We start from the raw sequence: 20,004 nt of genomic DNA, 5'->3' as shown, positions 1-20,004 counted from the left end.
AATTTAGAAATTTCTGTAGTTATTATATGAAACGCTGGCAGACCAAATTGAGTGGCAAGCTGCCACAGTCAATGTAATTAGTGGGGAACCCTGCTGTGACATCATGAAGACATCAAAAACAAAATCCATTTTCTTTTTTATAGGTTTCTATAGACATTAAGATTGTATAGAAAGAAATATATTGTGTGATCCTATGGTAGGAGTGATGTCATGATGATATCATTCCTACTATTAAGTCAAAAAATGTTATAATTTAATGTAGTAATATATGAGCTTTTGCAAATGATATGAAGAGAGACTGGATCTACTACACATTTTAGTGATTAAATAATTAATATTCATACATGAAATGAATAATCTTGGATATAAAAATTTGTATAGTATTTGTATAACCTGCCCATTACGTTGTGTGACGGTGAACCTGATGATGTTGTCGTTTATTTTCAACGAAGGAGTACGACGAGAGGGACGAGAAGCAGAGGCCGTGTTTGGCCGACACTCTGCTTGAGCTCCTGTCTGTGCTGGTGGAGTTCTGGTGTCAGCAGAACTTCAAACTGAACCAGAACCTGGTGGAAAAGGGCCTCCAAGACCTAGCAGAGCACCTAACCGTTATCAGTCAGGGTACGGAATAGACTCTGCATGCTCTGCTGAATGTTGTTGAATTCATTTTTGACAGTCCAGTAAGTTTTCCCTGTGTTGTTGTTTTCCTGCAGATGTGACTCCTGCAGTTGTGGTGGAGCTGGTCGTAAGGGTTTCCTCGACCAGACTGAAGGTGGTGATGGCTGACGCCATATTCAGGAATCTCTGCTGCAGAAGTGGACTCACTCTGGGAGATGAACCTCTCTCTCTCAAGAAGATGGTGCGTACACATGTGTTCTTCATTTCATTTTAACATCAAATTCCCATCGCTTCATTTTCGGCGTCTTTCTGTCTCGTGACTATTTTGGTATTAGAAAATGTAGTTACACAATTACACACAGTTAAAAATACTCCTGCTGTAACTCTGTGTAACATTATAGCCCCTTGAGATGAGACATCTTGTTTTCGGGGGGTCAGACATAAAACATACACTACAACACACTGATGAAACTTACAATATGTGACACAATCACATTCATCAATACCTAAAGACTCGCATTCCCTTAACCAACCATTAATCTTTACTGTAAAAACCAGAGGTTGAAATGATGATATCGACAGACAAAAGAGTACAAAACTAAAGGGGCAAAATTAATTAAAAAGGTGTTGTGTCTTAATTGACCTTCATAAATAAGCAGATTGTTCCAGTCAAACTGATGTGAAGTTTTAATCTTTTAGCTTTTTCACCGCTTCTTTTGTGTGTGTTCTGGTCAAATCATAAAGCACAGATGTTCTGCTTTAGTTAACTTGCAAAAAAAAAAAAACGGTACGGATTATGTTCCAGTTGACTGTCACAGAGAGAGAAAAAATAGCTGATGTGGTCGACCCTCGGTATAATGTTGCGGTAGAACATCTGGCTCTCTCTTTGTTCTTGCAGTCCCCAGTCCCCTAAAGATGCATATTCGACTGGAAATGTAAAGGCGCCGCGTAACCTTGTGTGTCTGCGTGACTTCTGACAGGTGCTGTCCTACCTGCCCGCTCTGGGAAGTTTAGCCCAGAGCCCCAGCGGCGCTCGCATTAGCACCGGACCCACCTCCCACAGCTGCACCAGCCAGGAGACCGACTGCAGGTCAGTTGCACACAGCTTGTCTGTCTATACGCTGATAAGTCTCCCCGCTGGTTCAATTTAATGCCTCAAGCAGAACATGTGATGACATACAGTACATGCAGAGGTGGGGACGGCGCGGAGGACAATAAAGCCTCTTTCACACTAAAATTAGCGGGTGCACCCAGGGATTTGTGAAGCTGTTAAAGAAGGCAATTAACACCGTTCCCCATTGAAAGTGGTTGTTCTGCCACGTGTGTTTTTTTTACCTCTGCTTTACCCGTGCGTGACTTGTGATGTCACAACTGGAAACAAAACGAGTCAGAGGAAGAAGGAAACGACAGCTCAGCTCAGCGACAAGGTTACAGTGGGTTGTTTGTCCTTCCTTTCAGTTGATTTGAATGATGAAATAAATAAATAAATGGGTTCACTACAAACATTCATGGCGGTTTACGTGCTCGTGGCTGTGAGACTAATGCATTGCACAGGAATTTGCATTGCTGCCAAAATTAAAGAGGAAGAAACGAGCATGTTCATCCTGGTTTTTCTGAAGCAGAAAATCTGAGTCATCTGAGCCAGGAGTGAATGCCTGGTGAAGACATTCCCACCAGTCAAAAACCCTGGGTTTAAATGGGTATATAATTAAGAATGGAGAACATTTTAAAAGTTCTTTTCTGTTCTCCTCGCTCTCTTGTACATTTGAATTTGTTGCCTCCCAAACAAAGTTTGTGATTTAAAGGCACAGTGTGCAAGTCCATCGGTGTCGTAATAAAACATCTGCCATTCTGTCAAATGACTGCTTCTATCACCTTTGTCAGGTTGTATGGCTAAAATAATGTTTAAGGCATTTAAGACAAAATGAGGCCAAATGAGTCAAAATGCTGAGTTTCAAAGACAAATGAGAGGGAAAAGGAACAAAGGAACACCTGGAGAGAGGGTGTGTGTGTGTGTGTGTGTGTGTCTGTAGATGCATGAATGGAGGAGGAACCGAGGGGAAGCTGGAGAGAGGCAAATGGAGGTCAGACAGAGTGTGAGGAGTTGGCATGTGATGGGTCATGCCCAGGTCTGATCCTATCAGTGTGTGCGGGCTGACAGAAGGGGTGCAACGGGAGGTTAGAACCCTCCACACACACACACACACACACACGTGATCACAAAGCTATCCTTTTAAGGATATGCGTTGACTTCCATTCATTTGGAATCCAAATTCATCCAAACTTCTGCCTCATTAGGACCAGGTTTTGGTCTCCACAAGGACTACTGGTACTGACAATGTCAGTGTCTGTGCCAGACAAAAGCTCCTAAAGAGAAGTACACACACACACACACACACGGCTAGGTCTGATTTGGACATGAAGTTGATATCCCATCAGGCCTTTGTCTTCGACCACCAGCTCTCAGCCTTCACCCCTGTTCTCCGCCTCTCTTGATCTTCCCTCTTGCATACTAAATCCCTCTCTGAATGCAATTACACACACACACACACACACATTTGCTCTCCATACCCTGAGTCAGACATCTGCTCTTCCACCAGCAGGTAGTTGGCCTGGAGAAGGCCAGGAGTCACCAGGGAGCAAGTTCATGGAAAGGCTACTGGTTCATCCTCATCCCTCCATCACTCTCTGCTTGTTTTAGTAGCTCGAAACAATGAGTCGTTAAATATTTGAGATGGCAGTTTGACGTTCCCAAATTGATAGACACTCTTGAGTATCAGAGTATCAGTATCATTTTTTTTTTTTTTTGGAAAGTGACTCAAAAAAAACAGTAGAATCACTCAATTCCTCTCATGAACATAGCAGTTAAGTTTCCAAATTGAACATTATATTTTGAGTCATGTACCGATTGCAATATCTGTCAAAAATAATTGCAGTATGATGATTTTATTTATTTTTTTGAACATATCATGCAGCTCTAGTTTTAATATTTAGCTTACTTTGACACAGACATGAGATTAACACGGGAATAAAAATAAGGAATGCAGTCTGCATTGGTGAGATAAAGAAATGCCAAAGGGCATGTAAAAAAAAAAATAATAAAATAATAATTTGACCTTAAAGAAGGAAAGAAATCACAACGACAAAGCGAGTGATGAATCAAGCACGGAAACTAAAAGTGTTTCAAGGTTGAATTCTCGGTACGACACATATTTTCTGTGATGCTGTTAATACTTATACGTTAATGCTTCTAGTCTGACATGCTTGTGTTTTCAGTGTTGTTGACGGTCATCTACTGCGTTGTTAAACACAGTAATATAATGTTTAACAAGATTTAAAAACAGTTGAATGGGGTTGTGTTTTTAATGTGTGTCCACACGTGTAGATGAGACACAAACCAGGTAGGATCTTTTTAGTATCAGATTTCTAGACAGAGGTTGCGAGGGGCCACATGACCCTCCTTTATATTTCATTCCTGGCTGGTTTTTTTTTAACGGTGACTTGCGGCCGCTTCGGTTTCAGCTTCTTCTGCACCGACACACAGCCTGTGCATTCGGGCACGCGTCCAAGCCATGCCAGGCTAACAGGACGGCTGACTGACCGACTGTTTAGATGACCGCTTGACTCCGTGGCAGTGAGGGATTTTAGCAGAAGGGAGGCGGTAATTAAATGGAGGTTTTCCTCCTGTCGACTACCTTTTTAAACTAAACCGTCTTCCTGTGCTACTTTGGCTCCATCTCCTCTGACCAAATCTGTGTATTATCCGGGTCGGTGTCGCATAGTTAAGATCGATCTTTTTATTTGGTCCATAAATAGTCAAAATGGTTCGATCTGTTTCCCTAACCTCAAAATGGCAGTGTCCTCAAATGTCTTGTTCTGTCTGAAGATATTCAGTTTACTGACATACATTTAAGGTTGTTGATGTTAGTGTCCTGCCTCTGTTTGGGCTTTTGTGAACATGATTGTAACATGATTTCTGTGATGCATCCGTCATCTGAAAACAAGCTCTGTCATTCGTGTTCATAACTGAGGGAGCACGTAACAAAAAAAAAAGAATGAAGAAAATAAAAATACTACCCCTATTCTAGTAATACAAAGCTAAATGCAAATCAGTGAAGTATCTCTTTAAAAGTTTCTCAGTGCGGCATAAAGGTAAGAAAACTAGTTGAAGATTATTATAATAATTGATTGTTTTTGCAACCCTATAAAAAGATACAGTAGTAGATTTTCTTCTGTTGTGGCCTTGTTTGCGTAATGTGTAGCATCCTCATGGTGTGGCATTGGATATACAATATTCCTCATCTCTCCCTCCATATAGCTTTGTTGAAAGTTGTCCTCCAAGGGTTCATGGTGCCCCAGGCTCAGAAATGAACGCTGGGCCACTGACAGCATACTGGTGTCCTAAAGTAGGCCATGAGGGAAGGAGAAACTGAGGAGGCGTACACAAGCCAAGTTCTGTCAACTTCCACCGCTTCACTGCCAGCCTATATGGACACGGGACACTTGGGTGAAGTGGTTTGAAAAAGAGATGTGATGCACCTTCATCCTAGACACTCATATGGACTCTCTCTCACACACACACACGCACGCATACATATGTGCGAGCACACACTCGTACACATGGAGCTTGTCTCATCTCTTCTCAGCCTTGTCCCCGCTAATAACAAGCAATGCGTGACAGGACGTGTGTTTCCTCCTCACTGCTGGGAGCTTCTTCCTGGCTTCTGAACAAGCCAATTACCAGGGAACAAGCCTCTTCCCTGTAATACGGATGGCACTGCGCTTCGCCGCGACACGCGCACGCGCACACATGCGTACACACACACGCGACACCTGTCAGGCTCCATGCAGGCACATCTCCTATACCCACTCGCAGGACTAGTGACAGCCCACAGCTATTAGCACGCCACTACTTTGAAGAGGCTTCACTTTCTTTTACTAGTTATTCCTCCTAATGTGCTTGCTCACATCGTATTCACCGGCTCTGTGTTTGAGGTGTTAAGTGGGAGGAAAAGTACTTTGGAGATGAAATTGCAGGATTGTGTGTGTGTGTGTGTGTGTGTGGGGCCGATGCGGTGCGGTTTTGACAGATATTGTCATATTTCAAAAAAAAAGAGATGATAAAGCACCCCGAGGGATTCATTTGCTAATGGCACTTTCTCACAGTTCAGTAATGCCCGTTCCACTTTTCTGTACCTCTGGGTTTCCTCGCTGTCACGTCGGAACGGTCAGTCACCGAAACATTCGGCTCGCTCCTGTGAATCATGGGAAATCTCTTATCGAATTAGGATTAGTACATGCGTGTACATGTGGTGTGTGCATCGCCCGTTAACCCCCCTCCTCCTCTCCAACCTTTTTTTCTTTTCATACAGAAGCCAGAGCTCGCTGGAGAAGGAAACAAGTGTGGAGAAGGAGAACATCCCCCGAGGTTTCAACAGAGTCAATGCAGCAGGTTCGGCTCATGCACACACACACACACACACACAGAGTGCTTGACAGTATAGCTTCACATTTGCAAGCAGCAGACTTGTAATGGACTGATGCACTGCACTGGGTCATCAGTAAAGAGGGACATGATCGCTCTGTCATCACTTTCAGTTTAATGAAGAGCACATAATATATGGGCAGAGTGATTGATTTGCACCACACCACACTTCCATCTCGTCAGCTGTAAGGGCAACTTTGCTGCATAAGTACGCCTGATGTGTACGTTCAGGGCAGAGTGTGGACTGTATCGCCACTGTTTCACTTCCTCCTCCTCATCTTCCTCCTCCTCCTCCTTTTCCGCTTGTTCTATTCACATTTAAATTCGACATCGCACTCTGTTTTGTTGCACGTCTTTTTCCTCATGTGCTATTTACCTTCTTTTTTTTTTTTTTTTTTAAAGTAACGGATAAATAAATAAATGGCCCCGCAGAGAAATAATGGCCTTTTCTCACGCAAAACAATGACACATATGAGTATACGCTTGCACACACGCACGTCAGATCTCCATTTTAGGGATATTAAATGCAGCAATTAGGCTATCACTGCAGATATACAGCAACTGGAGTGGTGGAACTTCCTGCAATTAGAGGTATGGTACTCTGTGTGAACTCTGGAAGATGTCAGAGCTCATATCTCCCTCCTCCACCTGATCAGAAAGGCCCGCTGCTGGTGTGAAGGAGGGGTGGAGGGTAAAGGAGAGGGAGGGCTGAGGCAGGAGACTCAAGGCTGTTGGCATGTGTTGTTTTTCCACTACGTGATCTCTATACCGATGCGGTCGGCATTAATTTTTGATGAACCATCGGCACAGCATCCTCTCCTCTCGCCCGCTCATCCTCCTTTCTCTTCCCTCCCTCTCTTTCTCTTACAGGCTCTTTCTCCCACATATGTAAGCTCACTTTCTTATTTGCTGCACTTCTTTGCTTTGGAGCATCTTTCTCGCCTCCTGCACCCTCAGTATCTTTGTCACAGCAGCTCAGAGGGGGTTGAGGGATTTTGGGATCAACTTCTCTTTTTCAGTTCCATATTTGCTTCGGAAAGCTCAGCAGAGGTTTCAATTTAAATCAGCCCCGACTGTAATGCATGTAGGGTGTCAGACAAGAACGGCTGTGGGTTTTTTTTTCTCCCCGCTACTTTAAAATGTGTTTGCTTTTAGCTTCCCGGCATTCCTGAGACAAACTTGTGAAGTCGTCGTTCATGCCGCAGAATCCACCAAAGGCCAGGTTGATTGTTCTTGTGAACTTAAGCTTCACAAGGCAACATTTTTTCCATCAAAGAATGGAAACTGTAAGGGTCAGGCCGTGCTCGCTGCATATTAATGCATGTAGCTTTCCACATGTGCATGGACATGGATGTAGGGCTGCAACGATCATTAGATGAATCTATTACTGAAGTGAATCGACTCTTTTGATAATCGATTAATCGGTTTGAGTGTTTTTTCAATAATTAAAACAAGCGTTCTGATTTTTCAGCTTCCTAAATGTGAATATTTTCTGGTTTCTTTGCGCCGTATAGCAACGGAATACTTTTGGTTACACCGATCAACAGGTGGACACGGATCCTAACCCTAACTCTTATGTCACACGCACTAAAGTGGACCTCTGAGCGTATACGGGCATGGGAAGTACCACCTGGTGTATTGAAGCATCTAAACCTGTACTGTCAAACCCACACCTCACCATTCCATTCCCAGTATGGTAGAGATCCTACAGTTTGCCTTCAGGCAGCGCAAAAATCAAGTCAAACATTCTGCTGAGCCAGTGTTTGGTTTGTCCATTCTGGATTCCAGAGAAAAAGGACCCAACACAAGGATAAGGAGGTCTTTCCAATACTGACAATCCTTCACACTGCACCTTTAATTCACCAAAACATGATCATTTTAACACCATAATGGACGCAGAAATCACAGACACGGTTTTTCTTTTTAGACTTGAGGAAGCACTCAAAACCACTACCCACCATGTCTCGACGAGCCACTATCATAGCTGAAAAAAACACCTGAATCTAGTTTGAGTCGTGCCGCTCGCAAATAGTTAGTTGAGAAGTTTGCTGCAGAACTGAAAGTGTTTCTGAAACTGAAAGTTCACAAATATTTGATCAGTACTTTTCTCTACACAGCTATGATGGTAAGTGGTGACTGTATTGAGTGTTTCATGTGTTTCCTGAGGCACATCAGTACAGGACATTTTGTTAAAGTCGGATCGTCTCATGGACACCGGAACTGACGTGAGACAGAATTAGCACTCTGTGGTTATTAGAAACTAGGTAACAGAAGAATTAAACGGAGAAGTCTGTGTGGTGGAGGAACACTCACAGTGTGTCTCTTCATTTAATTCAACTCCAGTTCATGAGCCAACTATCCACACAGTGAATAAAAGGAATTATTTGAAGTGAAAATTGATTACGTACCATCTGTTGTTAACGTATGCTTCAATATAAGCTTTTATATTTAGCATTTGCGTCTATTCCAGAGACATTTGTGTTTGGGTCCCATTACTTCCTGCTGGCATCACGGGGCCTTTGTTGCTGCCCCATGTTGTGTTTTTTTTTAGCATTTAAACGAAAATATCGCGCATTAAAATCTTCACCGGTGGAATTTTTAAATGATGGTCACTTACTTGAAGGCCACTCACTCGTTTAGAGGCCGAGTGAAAGCCGCGGTACACTTGAGTAGGGGGCATTAACGTGCAACCATTGCTCTGAGAGCCGTGAACAGCAGTAGTCTTTGAGTTTTAAATATATCCACTAAAGTGGCACAGAATACCTTTCTAACACATTCCAGACAAATGGCATTGTTACAGCTTTGTGGTCCAGGGATTGGCAAGCCGAGCGACACTTTACAGAACTGTAGTTAGCAGACTAAAGGACATAAAGAGCAACACATACATTTAACTTTTCTATTAAAGTGTGAAACGGGGGATTTATAGAAAAGGACAGGCGGATTTATCCTTTCCGTGCTTGTAAATGCTGAGCATGCAATTACCCCTATAATAGAGGCGTTGTGTCCAAATTGGAGCCATTAAAGTGATTTAACAGTGCATGGATTGGTCCTGGCATTTGTGAGGATGTGTACACATGGGGTGTAGGGGAATGGGTGTTTAATCACAGCGTTTTAGAGCTCAGTAATAGCAGAGCAGCACATGTAGAACACTGTCATGGCACACAGTACAACTTACTCATTAGAGACTGTTGTTTGGTTTGTGCTCCACCCTCTGTTTGGGTTTCAAATGGGTTTGTTTCATTGATTGCCTTCAGTATTGTCACCGATGCTGATGCTGCTCAACCACAAGTGTCTGCTTTTCGGACAAATTACAAATTGCCAGCAACTGTGCACTGTTGTGTTTGAGTCGATGTAATTTCATACAGTCATTAGGGTTTTTTTTTTAGCAGAGCAGAACATTCACTGTACCAGTGTCATTTGTGTGTAACATTTAGTTTGGTTTTATTGGTGGAAATTGAATATAACACAAATGAAAGTTGTGTAAGTGTGTTATCGCTTTAAAATAAACATTTGGATGCAGAAGCCTACTATGCAAATAAATCTGAGACATAAACCAATGAAGGAGACTGAGGAAATGGCACAGGAAGTGGTATGTGAAGGCCACTGTCGCTGTCTCCCCAATAAGATTTCTTTTTTCTTTGGCTTCTTCCCTTCTTGATGTAACCCTCCCATTTATCCAGCACGAAGAGTACACTGGATGTGGCCCCCCCCTCCTGTGGCTGAGGTCGATTTAGAGTGTCCAGTTAACAATGAGCAATGGGGATTGGGTACCTTGCTCAGAGGTTCCCCCAGGCCCTTGACCTGGCTGGGATTCAAACTGGCAACTCTCCGTTTACAAGCCCAATTCCCTTCCATTCACCCATGGGCTGTCCCAGTCTCCCCAATATATAATTATTTCCACTTGACATTTTGTCAACTTGGCTTTTGAACACCTTTTAATTATTATTTTTCATCTGAACAAGTTATTCAATCGAAACAGTTTTTAGAGGTTTCCAACGTTTATAACTGAGACAGATTTGGAAGTTATTTATCCTGAATAGGATGGAACTCACATTGAACACACTTTTACCTTACCCTCTATTTGCTAGGTTTTGCGTTGGATTTCTCGGGAGAGAATGCGAATGATCTTCCTTTTGATAAACAGCCCTTCCATCTCTACGTTTTATGTTTCCCATCCCCTGTTCAACCTCTTTACCACCGACGGATGGCATTTAATACATCTTCTACATCCTCAAAGACACCTCCTGGAAGAAAGGAATTCTTCAGAATAAATAGGTCCCGGCTTTTTTCTATGTTTTCCCCCCTTATCTGCTTTGAAATGCAGGAAACCCTTTCACTCTCTCCTCCACTGCTTCTTCCTTCTTGCCCCCTCCACTCCCCCCCCCCCACACCTCTTTTTGCCCCCGTCTGTGCTCTGTTGCACTGGAGTGGAGCCCCTGTACAGGCGTGGCATCCTGGGGAGAACTAGTAAAGCATTTATTACAGGCTTTGCAGTTCTGTATTATACTGGCGAGCACAGAGCCACTCATGCTTGGCCTTTAACTTCCCTCTGAAGTTCAGCCATACATGAAAGGAGGGGGCTCCGCTCCACTAATATATTCCCGATTTAATATTGAATCAGGAAAAAAAGAAGGCATTGTGGGGTAAAGATGAAAAAAAAAAAAAAAGAGCAAAGAGGGGCTGAAAATTGTGTTTTAAAAATGTAAATGAGATGTGTTTTCTGTGCCTCTTTTGCTGCTCGTTTGCTGATTAAATATCACGTGGTGACACTAGCAATGCCCAGCGGAGCTTTTGAACCCTGGATCTGTGAAGAATCCTTTTCTGAGGCTTTGTGCGTGGGCTTTCTACCATAACTTCCTCTCAAGTAACAATATAGGGACGAGCGGACAGGAAGCAAGTCTTCTTTCTCACCACCACATTCACTCACTCGCCGACCGCCCTGATGTTAACTTTGCCGGGCTCGGGGTGTAAGTGGAAAATCTCTGCGTCCGTAAAAGAAGTAAAGGCGAATTAGTACAACCACCCATTTTTTATTTTTTTTCCCCTTTGAAAGACCCCCCCCCCTCTCTTCTCATCACTTAAATCGCATCCTCATTGGCGGCTTGTACTTTTTTAGGTCAGGCTTTTTTCTTTTTTTTGTCAGTGTTTGGGGACATTTCTGTGATATTTTATTGGTGTGCTCACCATACGGAGGGGGACAATGGGCAGGACATCAGACACACCCTAATTTTGGATTTCTCCCTTCTCTTCCGCCTCTTCTCTCTCTTATGGGTGTTTTTCTGTCCACTCTGTGTGTCCTGGACGAAGGAGAGACCCTCCTACACAGAGCGTGCAAGAAGAACCAAGTGGAAACCGTGCTTCAGATCCTGGCGCTTCCTGGCACGGACGTCAACATTAAGGGTAAGACTTCCTCTTTTTTTTGTTTTTTTTAACGTTTTCCGTGTCTCTGTAACCTCTGTGTCACTGTCATCTCGCTTCATTCTCACTGTTTGCTCTTGGGTTTTCGAGGAGCGATTAACACTGAAGAGGAAGAAAAAGAGGGGGGTGAGAAAAAATAGGAGTGTGTGTGTGCGCGTCGTCATCGAGGTTAACCTTTAACTAAAATGTAAAGGGTGTGTCCAGGAAGAGCAGGATAGGTTTAGAGGCTCAGAGTTATACATTATGGTCTTTTTTGCTAAGTGAATTGAATCAATTTTGAGATTTCAGGGGGATTTCCTCTCTTCTTCTCTTTAGGTCAAATATAATAACTTGTCCTCTTTGTGCGTAAAATGTTATCAACGTTTAGTAGCTGCCTAAATGAACATGTTCCTTTGTAGGGAGGTCTGAAATCAAATCACTTAACGCTGACACCTTGCAGTTGTCAGACTGGAGGAGCCCATAAATGCGGCAGAACATTTGTGGCCATTGGAATTTTAATTTCAGATAAAACATTGATGTCATTATGTTTTTATTTTGTAATATTAGTCCATTCATTTTGGTATATATCTTAGAAAATGTACAAAAATGAAAACTAACAGTTTCAACACGTTCTCGGTCATATGTCTCATGGCTTTGTAAAAGTTGTCTAAATCATTGTGCTTTTTGTTCTAACATTTTTAAAATGAAGTTATATGTACAGTGTTGTGTTTACGGCTTCCGTCACTTCACATTATTTGCGTTTTTTCAAAGGTTTACTTGTGTGAGTTCCTCCAAATTAAGCTTGCTAGCTTGTTTGCTAACTGAGTTAGCACTGGAGAGCGCTAGCTGTGACAGATAACAACAAACTTTTCTGTGTGTGTGTGAACATGTAGACTACGCAGGCTGGACGCCGCTGCATGAAGCGTGTAATCACGGCAGCACCGCGTGTGTGGAGGCTTTGCTGCGTTACCTCCCCGCACCTGTGCTCCATCACCAGGTGGGAGGAGTCAGTCCACTTCACGACGCCCTGCGGAATGGACATGTGGACATAGCTAAACTGCTACTGGAGCACGCAGGTGGGTAGACTTCAGTAATACACTCTGAGACTCAGTCTTCAGGACATGTATTTTACGCTTCTAGGCTGAATTAATTCAAAGTTTGAATTACCGAAACAAAGCAGCTACAATTTAAGATTTTCATAATCCAGTAATCGGTTGATTCTATTTGAGTTGTTTGGTCCAAAAATGTTCAGGAAAATGTTTTAATGGTTTAAAAATTCATATTTTACATTTTTATTGAATTTGCAGGATACATTCTGTGAGAATCTCTTTTATAACCAAGCAATGTTGTTACGGAAATATCGCTCAATGAATCTATAAGGAATTGAATCATGAATGGAATCAATTAAGGAAAATTGTTAGCAACACCCAGCGCTACTTTAAATCTTGCTGTAGCATTCGTAAGTCGATTGCAGATGAATGAATTTGCTGTATGGATTTGTTCGACAGATATCGTGAGTTATCGCAACGATTGTCTTGCAATATATGCTAATATTTGTGCTTCGTCTGCTCTCATACAGTGTAATGTTGCGATGTGCCACAACTACTATTACTGAGCTCTGCTGCTAAAATCACACTATCATAATTATCAGTGTGAGCTGTCAAAGCTGCAAATTAAGGTACAAAAGACAAACATTAATAATCTACTATGATTATTAAATTGAAGCCTGTTTGGAGTTTAACAAATATGGGCTGTGCTGTCGTGCCATCACGTGGACACTGGGATTCTGGGAAAAATACTGCAGTATTATGTGGATGATGGCTGTAAATTAATGGAAAAATCAATTCCTTTGTGTGTCCAGGTGCATGTTAATTAGGTCAGGCCAGTTGCTTTCACTGGGACTGCCAATCAAAATAGGAGCATGTTTTTTCTTTTTTTTTTATTACAGGTTTCTCTCACTGCGAGATTGGTCTCGGTGCTTCATTTTTGCAAGTGCCATTAATCTGGGCGGTTCAATTAAAAATGGCTCCTCTAACTGTATGTTGCATGTTTATGTTTCCTAAGTGGATGGGATATACCCAACTGTTTTTATACGTCTTTGTGTAATCCATCTTCCTTAAAACGATTCATTAAACCAAATGGTCTCCATCACGCTGATGGAATCATATAATGTTAAAATAAAACACTTTTAACTTGTCTGTCCAGTTGGCTGCCAAGAGAGCTAATCTGTAGAATTAGCCATTTAGCCGATGATTTAGTGCAGCGGTGGGCTGCGTGTCACTGCTGCTGCAGAAGCCAAGGCGAGCTTTCAATTTAATGCAGCCAACAAATGTAGCGGCGCTTACTGACAGATTGAATGCTGTTGTGACCTTATAAGCAAGGCCAGTTTTATCTTAACTAGCCTCCCGGTGGAGCAGGGAAGGACCTGTTGATGGTGGGGGAGATTGCTTGATTTAGATACTGAGATCACAACCTTGGGTGTCCATCAATAACTGTATTGGTTAGATGTAGTTGAACTAAGCTGTTAAAGCTCATTTTTGAAACAAAACCCTCCAAATGTGTTACAAATATTCTGCTCACAACATACACACTGTTTTTTAAATTGTCGTTCAAGTTCTAAGCACAGGAGTTAACAAAGGCAGAATATAACTTGCAAATAACTAGCACCAGAGCACTGAGATAACTTCTAGAGAGCTGTGACGTTCACCACACAGAGGTCTGTAACAATGTGGCCACTAGTGACTGGAGAACCAGGGAATAAGTAGGTGCTCGATTAAGGGATTGGGAGCAGGTGTGCTCTTGCTGCAGGTGAGCTGATTGCATGCAGAGCTGCATGTAGGCGGAGAAGAAGGCGGAGCGTGACACTGACTGAGGCATTTACTAGGTAGTGGATAAGACATATCTTCTAAGATAATATTGTGATTGTTGTTTTTAAAGATTTAAATGACTTCCTAATTTCTTACTCATGGGCCTAGCATCCTCCCCGGCGACAAACATGGAGACAGCAGCACCCACATCTAGGTTTTTGAATAGTTTACTGCACAATTTACCTTAACAGTAGAATATCGGAATATTTACCCATGATTCAATGTTTCTACACTGTTTTTTTAGTTGTAAGTCTTTGAATTTTCCCGTGAATGCTAACGTTTAAAGAAAGTAAACAAGAGTTGTCTGCTGATTTAATCTGTAAGCAACAATTAACGAGTTATAACTCAGACGATTCAAATTTTGAAAGGATATCAACTAATTATCCTTATTGTCACGACCCAAAAGACGCTGTTATGATACAGATATGGATGTCCAGTCTGCTCATCTCTAACTCTGGGCTCTTAACGCACTGCTTAAGAGTAAACAGTTTGGATTTCCCACTCAGCTCTGCCATCAATTGGAGTGTATATAATGTTTTTGTTTATTCTATTGTTATTTGAGGGATTTGCTAAGAGCACGACAACAATGCTTTATACATTAATAACAAACTAGTTCTTGCGTTGTGTTCATAAAGAATGATGTGCTCACAGAAATGATACTGGGGCCCCAGAGGCTTGAGCAGTTGTTTGTTTTTTTCCCGCTGTATTAATCCTCGATCATGTATAATGTCTCTTTACTACACAGAACTGTCCAAACAGATTACCTCATAAGATATCTGTTAATGTCTTTTTTGACAAGATTTAAGGAGTCAGGACGCGTCAAAATTCCCATGCAGTTTTTTCTTTCCTTCTTTTTTTCTGTAATGTGTCACGACACGACGAGCTCGGCGCCTGCATGTCTGCGTGTCTGCGTGCCACATACACTCGGCGCTCAGGAGGGTTGAAGCGAGCGCGACGGGTGTCGGAGCTCGGGGGACGCGGCGAGGTGTACGGCAGCAGGTGTCGGAGGAGATGCACGCGTACGTGTTTTTGAGGGAGGAGTGTAATTTGCTCGCGGTGAACAAATCTCCCATGTAGCGTATACTGTACGTCTGCCTCTGCTCACTTCTCAGTTTGCCTAATTATAGTTAATTTGATTCGACTTTCCCATTAACACATGTACATATTCTGTCCTCAAAAAATAAATTAGACTGGGATTGTTTGGTCCCGGAGAGGAAACAAGAGAGCGCTCCCCTTTTCTCTTTTTTCCCCTCCCTCCCTCGTTCAGTAACAGGAGGGGAAAGCAAATTAAAAGAGGTCAGACGAAGAAGCAGCTATCTATCAGTAAAATTAGAAGACCGTGTGTAGACGTTGGGCCTGCTGTCTCGGCCTGGTCTCTTTGCAAGGACCGAGCAGAACAATAGGAGTGAGGATTTTCTGAATTTTAAACACTTCTCCCCCCCCTCGCTCTGGTCCTGACTGTTTGCTTCTTCCTCACACCTTGATGGTGGGGTATCCAAAGGCTACAGCAGGGAGTTGTTGAGGAGGTGGTCCTCTTGACTCTAGGCTATAACTGTTTCTCTTGTTCCCTTTCCTGTGATCTTCATGTGGTTGGCGAGTCCAGGTTGTAAAATGTAAAAAAAAAAAAAAAAGTCTTTGGCTTTGGGGAGGATGGCTGCATCACGCATACTTCCATTAACCCTCCTTATGTTGTGACTCATGTCAGTTTTTTACTCGGACAGGACTCTTGTGCTCGTGGCTGTTTTTTTGAAAGCAGCCATAAATGAGTTTGTTTGGCCGGGGAGACTCGCTGCACCGTAAAAACGCTTCCTGAAAACAGTCTAGTTTTTGTATTCTTTTTGTTTTTATTTATCACATTCCTTTTTCCTCCAGTGTGCCTGCTACATCTCCAGAAACTGTGTGTTTTTTTTTACTTTATTTAGGCATTCACCCTGTTGTTGTCCTAGTTGTTTCCAACAGACAGGCTGAACCTCGCTGCCAGGCCAGAGAGAGAGAGCGAGAGAGAGAGGGCAACTCTGACACTGGCACACCAACAAAGCTTTATTTGGGAGTGATCTCACCCCCTTTGTAAGCTTGTCTGCATGGAGGCTTTTGTGTATGTGTGTGTGTGTGTGTGTGTGTGTTTTTAGGGTGAATTGTAGATCGGGGGTTTGGATCCCACCTCCTACCCCCTTCTACCTCAGTCCCTCCAGGCTTATAGAGCTGGCAAAGAAACGATGCCATGGCTGAGGGCAAGGCTGACTCCCCTCCTCCTCCCTTTGCCCATGGCCACCCCACATGACCCTGTGTATATTAAGTGTGTGTGTACATGTCTGTAGTAGGCTGCGGGGACACATTTTTGATTCATACCTATCTTTGTGAGGACATTTTGACCTTGCTGGGATGTTTCCGCAGGTGTTCGCACCTTGAAAGAGCTTTTTTTTTTTAACGGGTTGAGTCTTGGTTTTAGGGTTAGACATTTAGTTGTGATGATTTGAAATTAGGCCAAGGAGCTGCAGAGAATGTATGTAAGTGTCCTCACTCAGGAGGCTTTACAAGAATGTGTGTTTCCTTGGCTATTGTGCTGTATGTTTACATATACACAAATGTTGTTTTCCCTGAATCTCACATGCTACGTTACAGAGATAGTTGAGGTTACACACTGTCGTAGATGATTCAGGCCATAGGACGATAGAGAAAAGGTGTTTTTGTTTCATGCTTCTGCAAAGCATCTTCGCTGCTGTCCCCATTCACGTCGTAACTACAGCTTAACTGCAGCGTAACACAAAAATGCTTCATAAGTATCGCAAACGAAACAAAAATTATGCTCCTCGTCTTCCCCCCCGTCCTCAGCTGGTTGAGTTGTTCAAATTTTGCAGGGTGGCCCAAGGCAGCCTGTACCTCTGATCGGAATGGAAAATAACCCACAGCCTTTAACTGTGCAGTTCAGACCTGGCACACACACACACACACACACACAGGAGGTGTGTCAGTGAGCAAAGGGGGTGGAGAAATAAAGAAAAGATCCTTTAAGCTGTCACCACTCGGCCCTGTGACTGTAATCGCTGATGGCGTCCTCTCAATACAGCCCACCGTGTTAGTAAGCACATGGAGTCCGCCTAGACTTAGAAAAACACACACACACACACACACTCAGATTCGTTTAGAGGCTTGAAGAGTACAAAACTATAGAAGTATAGAAGCACAGTATTATTATTGTTTGTCAGACGACAGCAGAGGCTGCTGCACGACTCCCGTCTTGAATGTCTTGTTTTGTGGAGTTTTGTGCGTCTCGCACGAACACGCACACACACACCAAAACACACACTCGCACTCGCCGCGCTGCATGCATGCGTCGGTCCCTGCAGACCTTAACGTGAACAAGTGTTTGTGGAGCAGAAAAATGTCATTTGCTCAGTGGCACAGGAAACACACTATCCCCTCGGACCGCCGCAGACTGTCATGGTTTGTCTGTGTCTGTTTGTCCATCTCTGTCATCGACACACACACACACACTCAGAGGTTGCGTGTTCGACCCACTTGGGCCTCTTCACTGTCAACATGGTAAAGAAAGTTCATTCCGCTCAGCACTTATTTCCCTGTGGGTCTTGAACTGGAAGCTGAGAGGAGCTGAGCTCTCGTACCATTAGAGGTGAGACTGTGTTTGGAGCGCTCGGCTTCATTCGCGCGTGTTGATGTTTCAGCTGCAGGTTTCTCCAGGCTGTATTTCAAGGACTTTTTTTTTCCGACTATATACTTCTTATTTCCTCCTCTCACCGTGCCTGTTTCATGCTATCTACTCCCCCGTTATATGAAGTTGTGTTTGTGAAACACTTGATTTCAATGAACTCAAATTGAGGTCATTGTGTTGCCGTCTGTCTTGACAAGGTCTTCCTTCAAAAAAGAGGTTCTTAATCCCAATGGGACTTTTTCCTGGTTCTATAATAAATGTTAGATAAAATAAATAACATTGAACTGAAATCACCACACTGAATTTGCAATTGCATGAACTCTCAGAAAAACCGAAATCAGATATTTTCCCCAGATCACTCGGCCCCAGTGTGTCGGTGTGTATCATACAGATTAGTTGAAGAATAGAGTAGTAGAGTAATATTTGATGTTTCCGTGGGGAATGATCGCTCAAACCTCATTAAACGCAAACTAAATCAGTTTGTTCAAACTAAATGTAAAGGTCGTGTTCATATATCATGTTTACATAAGTCATGTTTGTTCAGTAATCTAATTTCTTTATCTTTTACACCATAAATAATGAACTGAAAATGTACTTTTGAAAAAAAAAAGTATCACAAATCAATTCACTTTTCCATTATCTGTCAGAAAAATCTCAGGTAAATCATTCAACAGTCGTGTGTTTCATGATGAAAGAGTTCATAATTGAAAACGGTTGGACAAGTGTCAACATTTTGTTGAATTGTGAACTGAAATTGCTCGTAACGTGTTAACTTTAATTTCAGTGCAGTTAAATATCTCACGGTTATGTTCAACATCTGTCCCCACAGTGAACGCTGGGTTCACTAAAGTCAGAATTAGATGTTTTCTCCAAATCATTGTAGTGTTTGTATACGTGCGGGTCAGAGATGAGCCAAAAACAACTGATGTTGCTCTTCGTCACAGAGGTTTCCTTCCACGTTCCTCATCGCTTCACCTTTGCAAAGTACAAACTCGCAGGTCTTGCTCTTTTTTTTTTCTTCTTCTTCTTCTTCTTTTCAAACAACCACAGCGTTCAGTAAGAACGAAGGCCAACGGGAGCGGGGGGGGGGGGGGTCAAGGAACATTAAACTCTATTTATTTATTTCTCACACTGACAAGGTTCAGTTAGTCATACGCTTGTTTCTATGGACGACGCGATAATTGAGAGCTGTTGAAAACACATCTGCAAACAAAAGCCCGTTTCAAGGTTTAGTTCATCTCTTTTATGAGTTCCTGCGCTGATTGAAAATAAGGAATAACAGCGTGGGTAAAGGCCAGAGAGGAGTTTGTTTTGTTGGCGTGAAGATCACTCTCTGTCTCTGCACAACAACCCTGAACTTAAATCATCATACACTCCACGAGTGCAAAATGATAGTACTCTGTCCCCCGCGCTCCTGCCTCGTGTACTTTCAACAACTCTTGAAGGAATTAAAAAGTACATTTGAAACAAAAGGTAATAGAAAAGAAAAAAATAATATTTTTATTCATTGACAAGAAGTCAAAAAAATGGGTGTTGGAAGTCAGCAGCGTTCGTCAAGTGTCGTACGTTTAATGGTTCCCGCCATGAAGTCCACCTCTAGCTCACCTTCACATGAGCGCTGCAAAGGGAAAACAAAGAGTTGCGAGCGACGCCGAGAGAACGTGTGGCGTCAAATGTAAAGAGAAGCGCTTTCAAGGTGAAGTCGGGTGCGGTGAGGTCGACTCTGTTGCAGCTTGTTTTAAGGAATTAATCTGATTGCATATTCATGTTATTGTGTCAACAGGAAATTGCTGCTATTCCGTCTCTCGTCTAATTTAGCGGCTTTTCATGAAGTTTGACCTTTGTAATGTTAAACCAGGATCCGGCTTGTGTTTCTACTGTGGGTCAGCTATGTACATTCATACCTGTGTGACACAGTATAAAACTACAAACTTTAACAGTGTTGAATCTTCAATTTAAATGGGTTT

General features: G+C 42.7%; 1 protein-coding gene across 4 annotated transcripts in view; it reads left to right on the top strand.

Moving 5' to 3' along the window:
• slf1 (SMC5-SMC6 complex localization factor 1) overlaps positions 1-20,004 on the top strand; it is a 32,242-nt gene that overhangs the window by 5,063 nt on the left and 7,175 nt on the right. For all 4 annotated transcript variants that reach the window (XM_058637313.1, XM_058637314.1, XM_058637312.1 and 1 more), the window contains exons 12-17: positions 453-621; positions 714-859; positions 1,599-1,708; positions 5,991-6,070; positions 11,411-11,503; positions 12,394-12,576. In XM_058637313.1, the coding sequence (XP_058493296.1) occupies positions 453-621; positions 714-859; positions 1,599-1,708; positions 5,991-6,070; positions 11,411-11,503; positions 12,394-12,576 (781 nt within the window). The remainder of the gene's footprint in view (positions 1-452; positions 622-713; positions 860-1,598; positions 1,709-5,990; positions 6,071-11,410; positions 11,504-12,393; positions 12,577-20,004) is intronic.

This window comes from Solea solea, chromosome 8, assembly GCF_958295425.1.
Source record: "Solea solea chromosome 8, fSolSol10.1, whole genome shotgun sequence".
Taxonomy (NCBI): Eukaryota; Metazoa; Chordata; class Actinopteri; order Pleuronectiformes; family Soleidae; genus Solea; species Solea solea.
The sequence above is the reverse complement of the archived record's forward strand: the minus strand, read 5'-3'. Positions and strand labels throughout refer to the sequence as shown.